Genomic DNA, 9733 nt, shown 5'->3' on the forward strand with positions numbered 1-9733 from the left:
AATGATAGAATGGTTTAGGTTGGAAGGGACCTTAGAGATCATCTCGTTCCAACCCCCTGCCATGGGCAGGGACACCTTCCACCAGACCAGGTTGCTCAAAGGTTGCCCCAGAGCTGAACACAGCACTCCAGGTGGGGTCTCACCAGAGCGGAGTAGAGGGGCAGAATCACCTCCCTCGACCTGCTGGCCACACTTCTTTTGATTCAGCCCAGGAGACGGTTGCCTTTCTGGGCTGCAGGCGCACATACTGGGTCAAGTGGAGCTTCTCATCCACCAATACCATGAAGACGTTCTCCTCAGGGCTGCTCTCAACCCATTCTCCACCCAGCCTGTATTTGTGCTTGGGGTTGTCCTGGCCCATGTGCAGGACCATGCACTTGGCAAATTAAAACTCATCTGGCAATGAAGCACGGACAGAGAATCTCTTTCTGTATTTTTCTCCCTTCAGAACATTTGTTGCTTTGTTCCTGACGTCCCTTTTGTCCAGGGTGAAGTTCCTCCAGGTAGTTCCAGATCAAAGTTTATTTGATTCAAGAGGTTCTTTACCAGCCTGGACTATGAAGAACAGGGTCAGCTGCTCTTCGAAGGAAGCTGGATCAGTTTCCTTGTCTTGGTTCTTCTTGTGAGTGATACTGTGCTTTAACCAACCATCCCAGCTTTATTTCTATTCTGTGCTCAGATACCCTGCCACAACTTTCTGAAGGCAGAATCTGACCCCTCAATTGGATTTTATTGAGGCTGAAATCTATACTTCACTGGTTTATTCTTGTATTTCTTTTGGTAATATTAATGACACATTTTTGCTTGCTGAATTAAAAGAAATCTTGTTTAACCTTGGTAGGAGACTTGGAGAGGAAGGGATGAGTTTCGATACCAGTCAATCACATTATTAGGGACTAACACACATTATAGCCTCGAACCGAAAAAACAGGCTTTTTATTTTTATTTAACAAAAGATTACACAGGTGCAGAATTTTAAAACTTTGTGTATTTTTTTTACAGACAAAATCAGCACAGGAAAAAAATTGGGGATGTTTGTCTCCTGAAACAGTTTATGAGTTGCTCATACTTGAGGTTGTCTGTGTGTTGTGGTAAATGCTTGACAACAGGAGAGTAACGCCCGGGTCATGGTTTTTCGTGATAGGGCCGATGCCTCTCCAAACCTACGCAGGCTGTTGATGGACACAGCCAGATGTTAGTTCTGCTGGTCCATTTTCCATATCCGCAAAAGCTTTCCCTCCCTGGGTATTTTGATCCTTAGAACTGGATTCATTGCTCCTCACAGTTTCTGGAGATGTTCCTTGTCAAGTTGCAGCCATGGGGTAATTTGGAAAACGTAGGAGATTTCCTAGGGCACCTAGAAAATCCTGGAGCCTTTGGAAGTGCCAGGTGTTTTCTCTCAGATTATGGGTAGCACTGCTTCATACACAGTGTCCGCTCATGCTGTGGTTTTCCTGATTGTAAGCTTTTGGCCAGACTGGCATTACAATATTCCTGAGACAGTACAATTCCTCCTCAAGGTTCTTGGCTTACTGGTAAAATGGACCCGTGTGTCTTTGCGCTATAGCAAAGACAAAGCTGATCAGCTTCTCTGGTCCACTGACCCTGAGGGGGTGCGTGGCCATGCCCTGGTCTTTGGGGTGTGCAGAGGAATATCCTTGGGCTCATCTGAACGAAGAACTTGCTTTTGCACCAGTTCCTGTGAGGGTCCATGGGGCTTTTGGAGGTCTGTCCCCAAATGCGTGTGGACATGGGGTGTATGGAAAGAGCAGATCAGAGGCTTGCTGTGTTCTCCTTTACTCCTAAATGCATTGATGTCGGTTTGTACCAGTTTTGTATTTTTTGAGGTTGTTGAGAAATTTGTGTTGCCTAACATCTCTGGGGTTTTTTTTGGTTTTTTGTTTTTTTGGTTTTTTTTTTTTAACATGCCACTGAGTGTATTCCTCTCATTATGAAGGAATTAATTTCCATTTAACTGAGAAAATAAATAACTAGAATTAAAGAATGGGGCGGGGGGGAGGAGGATTGGTAAGAATTTAGAACAAGTGCGTGTAAAAATAAAATTTTTATTACATACATTTTGTACTGAATTTCATTTTAGCAATAAAAAGCAAACTCAACAGTTCAACAATTTCAGCAAATTCCATGTGTTTTCTTTTCATAGGACTGGACTCATCACTGAGACATGTTGAACAGAAAACAAAGATATGCTTCAGTGTTTCTGTAAAAAAAAATAAAAAAATAAAAAAATATATATATATATAAACCTGGAAATCATAATGAGACCCCTTACGAATATCTATGTCTTTGCTAGTGCCTTTATATTCATGCTTTGGAATAATATCCAGCCAACTGTGGAAAATGAATTTGTTGCAAATTATTCAAGCAGTTTGCTAACTTATGTTCCAAAAAACATTCCAGTCCATACTCAGATATTAGATTTATCACATAATAGGATCTCTGGACTTAGTATCTCAGAGTTTATTTCTCTTTCTGACCTTCAAGTATTAAATCTTTCTTGTAATCTAATTACGCAGCTTGACCTTAGTGTCTTCATTTTTAATGAAGATTTAGAATACTTAGATTTATCTCATAATAAAATTTTGAAAGTTTACTGTCAAACTCTTGCATATCTTAGACATTTAGATATGTCTTTCAATAAGTTTACTGCCCTGCCCATCTGTCAGGAATTCGGGAACATGTTTTGTTTGGAGCACCTAGGATTAAGCGCCGCGGTGATACGAAGGTCAGACTTCAGGTATCTCACACATTTACAGCTGCGCACTGTCTTCCTAACCTTAGAAGACTTTTCTCTGTATGAGCCTCAGAGTCTGACAGCCTTGAATACAAGGAGCCTTCATGTTGTTTTTGCAGCAAACCAAAACTTCAGTTTTTCCCTCTTGTATGATGGAATGAGCACTTCCGAAAACTTAAAAATAGTTAACTTAAGATATACCTCAAGCTACAAAGACTTCCCTTCTCCTCCTTTAACGCTTCTGAAGAAAATCAAGACAACAGTTCTTACGCTAGACACTGTGGACTTACAATGGCCCATCATTTTGCAGATTTTCCTGCTTATTTGGTATTCCCCTGTGGAGCATTTGACTGTGACAAATTTGACTTTTCGGGGACCACTGGAGGGGCTGGCCGAATATGATTTTCTACCTTTATTAAACTCTCTGGAACAATTAATCTCTTTGGATGGCTCCATGAAAGCACTAACTTTGGAGCATGTTCATAATAAGGTTTATTACTTCAACCAGGAAATTCTATACAGACAGTTTTCAGAGATGAATATTGCTAATTTGACAATATATGATGCATACATGCCGCACATGCTCTGTCCCAATAGAACAAGCTCATTTCAGTATTTAAATTTTTCTCATAATGCCCTGACGGACGAGTTGTTCCAGAATTGTGGCACTCTGACAGATCTGAAATTGCTTATTTTGCAGAGGAATAAATTTGAGAGCCTTCCCAAGGTAAGCTTCATGACCAGCCGTATGAAATCACTGAAATATCTGGACATGAGCAGCAACTTGCTGCGTCACGATGGAGCTGATGTGCGGTGCCGATGGGCCGAGTCTCTGACAGAGCTGGACCTGTCCTCAAATCAGTTGACGGATGCCGTGTTTGAGTGCTTGCCGGTCAACATCAAAACCCTCAACCTCCAAAACAATCAGATCGCCAGCGTCCCCAAGGGGGTGGCTGAGCTGAAATCCTTGGCAGAGCTGAACCTGGCGTCGAACAGGCTGGCTGACCTGCCGGGGTGCAGCGGCTTTAGTTCTCTGGAGCTCCTGAACGTAGAGATGAATTTGATCCTCACCCCGTCTGCCGACTTCTTCCAGAGCTGCCCCAGGGTGCGGGAGCTCCGAGGCGGGCACAATCCGTTCAAGTGTTCCTGCGAACTGCAGGACTTTCTGCGTCTGGAGAGGCGGTCTGGGGGGAAGCTGGCTGGCTGGCCGGCGGCGTACGTGTGCGAGTACCCGTCAGCCTTGCGAGGAACGCAGCTGAAGGATTTCCACCTGAGTGAGCTGGCTTGCAACACGGTGCTCCTGCTGGTGACGGCTCTGCTGCTGACGCTGGTGCTGGTGGCTGTCGTGGCCTTTCTGTGCATCTACCTGGACGTGCCGTGGTACGTGCGGATGACGTGGCAGTGGACGCAGACGAAGCGCCGAGCGTGGCACAGCCGCCCCGAAGGGCAGGAGACCGTTCTGCAGTTCCACGCGTTCATTTCCTACAGCGAGCGCGATGCGTTGTGGGTGAAGAACGAGCTGATCCCGAACCTGGAGAAGGGGGACGAGTGCGTACAACTGTGCCAGCACGAGAGAAACTTTGTCCCTGGCAAGAGCATCGTGGAGAACATCATCACCTGCATTGAGAAGAGCTACAAGTCGATCTTTGTGTTGTCTCCCAACTTTGTGCAGAGCGAGTGGTGTCACTATGAGCTGTATTTTGCCCACCACAAGCTATTCAGTGAGAATTCCGACAGCTTAATCCTCGTTTTGCTGGAGCCGATCCCTCCGTACATTATCCCTGCCAGGTACCACAAGCTGAAGGCTCTCATGGCAAAGCGAACGTACCTGGAGTGGCCGAAGGAGAGGAGCAAGCGTGCCCTTTTCTGGGCAAACCTGAGGGCAGCTATTAGCATTAACCTGCCAACATCCTTTGAAGCAAATGAGGAGGAGAGCGATGTTACTTCTACTAGTAGTATAAGTCAGTATGTGAATAACTGACCTGATTGACTTACATTAAATTCTGTTAATAATTTTCAATTTTTTTTTACAGTATTCCCAGCTTGTAGCAAAATATAATTGTGAAACATATGGAAATTGCTATTGCTTATTCTAGTTGTGAAAGTACTCAGAAGTCTTCTGTAGTTGCCTATCATTAACAAAGAGAAGGAGAGAGAAATTCTCATAGCAATTGCACTTATTTTTGTAGACTTGTGTTGCATTTGTTTTGGACTTTTCCCGTTGAAAGTCAAAAACAGTGGTTGGTTCAGTGTCATCAGGACTGTCAAGGCATGCATTTGATCTGTGTTCTGACATGGATGTTGTGGGGCTAATTTGGTAGGGATCTGCTTCCTTGGGTTTAACTGATAATACAAAGAAGAAAACTCTTGTTTAAGTCCCTTCCTGTACATTAGCACAGTAGATGTCGAGGTTACACTATCCCTACACCTTCAGCCTGTTTCCCCGTCCTGGAAGCCTTTCCCTTCATCACAGACAGAGACTTCCCTGGGGAAGAGCTGAAAGTTGGAGCCATTAAACCCTGTTTAATATTCTTCTTCCTTTGCTGTACTAAACATGCCCACTTTCCTAGATTTACCTACCAAGTCACGATTGCATAGAATTTGCTGTTCCTTTTCTTCAGAATAATAGTTCATCTCTGAACTTACAAAACTTCTATAGAATTATAGTACTACTGCTTTCTGCTATGGTCATAGCAAGCTTGTTTTTCCTGTTTTGTAAAACACAGGAGCTTGATGTTTGGAGGTGAATCCCTTTTTATCTCCAGACTTTCACTGAATTCTCTTACCTGCCCTTTTAATCTGAGGATCATCGTGCAGGTGAAAAAGGAGTAATTTCCATTGGGAAATAACTCCTCCGCTAAAATAAAACTGATTAAACTAATGGCATTTGTTGATAGGAGACATCTAATCATTTGCTGTGCTTGGATTTAATTTGGCAATCAAATAAACCTCTCATTTTTTATCTGTGACTAAATTTCCTGGTGTCATTTCACTGGTGATGAGGAGCTGTGTAATTATACTTACAGCTTAATGGAAATGCAAAGCCCTCTGGCCACCACCATGAGCGGCACACGAGGTGAGCAAGCCGGTAAGAAGATGCGATGCTTGACACTTACGGAGGTGGCTGACGGAGCACCTGCCAGATGTGTGTGGTAGCAGCAGATGAAGCTGTGGATGGGAAGCTATGGGAGAGCTTCCCGGTGTCCAGAGGTGCTGAGACGCCGCTGTGCACCCACCTGGGTTCTCACATTGACCGGGTGTTGCAGCAGAGTGCTACATGCCTGGCTCTCAGTGTAGAGCTTCGGAAAGGAGGGCTAAAAATCTCTATTAAGTCTTAATTTCAGGTGATGGGATGTTTGCTACTGACTTCTATGGTAACACATAACTGAGATGTCCCCCTTCCCAAAGCCAGAACCAAGCTTTCTTTGTGTACCTTACAAAGGGCTGCTAAGCCCTCAGTACTTCAGTGGGAGCTGGTGGATATGGTGTGCTTGAGAAACAGGTTACTTATGATGGGGGGAGATGTCCAAAGACACAGCTCCCGCTCTGCAGGAGTTCCAAGTCAGGGAGGCTTCACCCTACCCAGAGTCACTCGTGCTTCATGGCAACGCAACACGGTGGCCAGGGGCACCGGGCACAGCAGGGCACTGCCGAAAGCGCATCTCAAACCTCGTGTGCCATCCAGCCAGCCTCGGCAGGCTGCGAGGCGCTTCCCACAGATAGCGATGTTAAACCTGGGGCTGCGGCGTGAATGCACCACTGGAGCTGGGACGTTTCCTTCTTGACAGGTTTTCTTCCCAACCGTACAGCAACGCTCTGGGCGCAGGTTCTTTACTTCCTCCGTAGCATTGCTCTCTGCTCTTAGGCAGCTGCCTGGCTAGACTTTAGTGGCTTCTTAATTTCAGCTACAGCCAGAGTTACCTCTGTCTATAATTTAAGGTTTGTGCGTTATACAGCTCTCAGGTACTTAAGGAACTGTTCAGTCCCAGAGGCCAGTGCACATGAAGGAGTTTTGCAGCCTTTACCTCTGCGCTCTCAGGAGAGGACGCTGCCAGAAAACCCGTGCCCCTCTTTCCCGAAAGACTTTGCTCCTCCCAGGCGTTACGGTGAAAGGACATGATGAGCATTCACACTTCATGGCAGTGTTTTAATGGGCAGATATTATATCCTGTTTACTAGATGAGAAAAGAGGAAGTAAAATTTCCCAAATCAGGCTTTCTGGTCTCTGTACATCTAATGCATCAGCAAACTCGGTTTTATGTCCTAAATAACGCACACGGTCTGGGCTGTGGAAGAGTCTCTCAACTTTAAGACTGTTTTGAAACTTAAGTTGTAGATATGTGTGAAAGGAATAGTTTCTCAAGCCTGCCATGTATATTGTTTTAGGATATTAACCCTGTAGCACCCCTTTATACTCTGTCCTTTGTAGCTCACAAATCTTTCATGCACATGCCAAGTACTTCAGTTATCTACATACTGTACACTACAGCTGCTTAAAATATATTTCTGAGTTCCTTCGATAATGCAGATTCTCTCTTTTCATCGCTTCTTGGTTGGAACTTCCATTTTCTTCTTCCCTGAAACTCTGTTTCTCTTCAGAGAGTACATAAAGTGTTGATTATTTCTGGGTTTGCCGAAATGTAGCAAATGCTTGTCTTCACTGTTTTTCAGGAGGCAATAAGCTGTTGAAGATTTTTTTTTAAAAAAAGTGTTCATAGAGCTGCTTCTTGGAAAGAAGTCTGCAAGAGTTTCAGGACATGGATATCTAGATTAACTCCTGTAATATTGTCATAAGTCCATATTTATAAAAATGATGTCAGGTACTGCTCACTGTGCTCACAGGCCTGGAAGCACACCTGAAAGCAACATTGTGTATTGACTTCATTAGTGTTCGGCCAGGCCGGATTTTTAATTTTAGAGGATATGTTAAAAGTGGTTTTATGGCTAAAAATTGCAGCAAAGACACAAAGACAAATTTTGAATTCTTGAGCAGATTTCTGCACATGACAGGATCTCACTCAGTGACAGAAGGTAAGACAGAGGGAACAGCTTCATTTCTTAACTACAAGAGAAAAAATATTTTCTTAAATCACGATTTCGCAAGCTTAAATTTTGCCTTTTTTCTCAGACTAAGGCTGACACCCAGTGGCCTATTAAATTATTACTATTTCCTGAAAATGATAGCTCATGCTATGACACATACAAACACATTTTTGCCTCTTCGGACAACTGGAACAGAGCATCACGGGTGCCCAGCAGACGCAGGAGCCCCGCGCAGGCGTGCGTGCGTGAGCAGACGGGGCAGGAGGAGCCTCATCCCCACGGCAGCTCCAGCGCCGGGCCAGCGGCTGCGACTCTGTCCCCAGCGCCATCGGTCCCTCCTGCTGAGCCGGCTGTGGAGCGCGGACACTGACTGCTTCGCTGGCAAATGAACCTATAAATCAACGGTACGATGTGAGCGCAGACTCGTGCTTTACAATGAGCAATCCTTCTCTTCAAGCGGGACGCCAAGAAATACAAGCTGGTCATCTTCTCACATTCCGTTTGCAGGGTTTTATTTTTACGCCTCTTTAAGTTACGCCTGCTTTCTCTTCTGTACATCACCACGGCATCGCGGAGGTGCTCACCGGGCTGATCTGCTGGGTCCCAAGCATCAATGGACCAACATCCCGATGCAATTTTCTCAGCAGGAATGGAAAGCGTTGAGAGACGCGTAGTGAATTCAGCTGGGCTCACTCTTTTTAGGCATCTGAAAAGGTGTGAAGAAGTAAAAAACATCCTTTGCCAGCTCTGCACATCATCACTTCTCAGCAAAGCCTGCGGGTGTGCCCGGAGGTGAGCGGGACTCGTGCCCATGGATGTGCTGGCAGTCGGTGTCTGCACGCTCTGCCTGGCACCCGGCCGGGGAAAAGCTGAAGTGACAGTAAGTGGAAACTCACACGATTGGCTCTCCAGACCCCCCCAATGGACTAATTAGAATGCCCTAATTAGAAGCGAGCAAACTATTGTTTGCGAGTTTGCCACCAAGTGCAATGCTGGGCACAGCTGGAGCCAGCCGGCACCCCTGGGCACCCCCCGGCCCCTCTGCTGCTGTCATTGCTCGTTGTCGTACAGCGTACGATGACGTGACCACAAACAATCGTCTGAGGGTTTTATTAACAAGTATAATACATAGGCCTTGTATACTAAATATAGTATGAGAACTGTACAGTACAAATCTGTGTTCACAGTTGGACATGACAAAATGTCATTACTGAATTCCCATTGGACTACCAAAGTAGAAACAGTGAAAGTACATTAAATGTTCACATCCTTAGTAAGAAAAGATTGCCAAAATGTCTCCATGTTTGCAAGTTATAGTAATGCACGGTAGAAACCTTTAATTACCCATTCAGTCTTATTAGCTTATAAAATATATTACATTTTATTAAAAAATTTCTGCATAGTTTATACAAGTATTAAAGATAACATCCCTGCTATATTTGCAGGTAAGAGATGCTAAGCAGAAAGATTACTTTGACACTCTAATATTTAAAGTACAATTTTAAAAAGTGCTAATATCTGTAAAATGCAATGAAAAATGGCGTAGCCCTCTTAAGATACGTAAAATGCTTTGTAACTTTTTATAGAAAGGATTTGTATTCATCTACATGCTGCTAACCCTGACAGAGACAATGACATTTTTGAGTAAGATGTGGCATTGGAAATATGACTGCAGAATGACGTGTATATTTAAATAAAACCACACACAGCAATACCTGCTTAGCTTTTTGAGATTGTCCTAGAAAGTAGTAATTTATTATAGTCAAATGGCTTAAACAGGCATATTTTAGTAAAACAGTATTAGCTGTTACACACTGCACAGTGCAATACTGCTAAGGAGAAAGGTGGGCTTTTTAAAATACACACGTCCAGCAGGATTAGGGTTTTCTGTATGTATATCTAAACTGGCTTTTCTTTAGGGCGAAGATGGAAGGA

General features: G+C 44.3%; 1 protein-coding gene across 1 annotated transcript; it reads left to right on the forward strand.

The window, feature by feature from the left end:
- The first annotated feature begins 2264 nt into the window (after positions 1-2264).
- LOC135988197 (toll-like receptor 1) lies at positions 2265-4736 on the forward strand. Its single transcript, XM_065633958.1, has one exon. The coding sequence runs from the start codon at positions 2280-2282 to the stop codon at positions 4734-4736; it is 2457 nt and encodes an 818-aa protein (XP_065490030.1). The 5' UTR covers positions 2265-2279.
- The last annotated feature ends 4997 nt before the right edge of the window (positions 4737-9733 follow it).

The sequence above is a fragment of the Caloenas nicobarica genome, chromosome 4 (assembly GCF_036013445.1).
Source record: "Caloenas nicobarica isolate bCalNic1 chromosome 4, bCalNic1.hap1, whole genome shotgun sequence".
Taxonomy (NCBI): Eukaryota; Metazoa; Chordata; class Aves; order Columbiformes; family Columbidae; genus Caloenas; species Caloenas nicobarica.

Excerpts from the sequence above, each read along its gene's own strand:
- LOC135988197 (XM_065633958.1), top strand. The coding sequence starts at position 2,280 with ATGAGACCCCTTACGAATATCTATGTCTTTGCTAGTGCCTTTATATTC.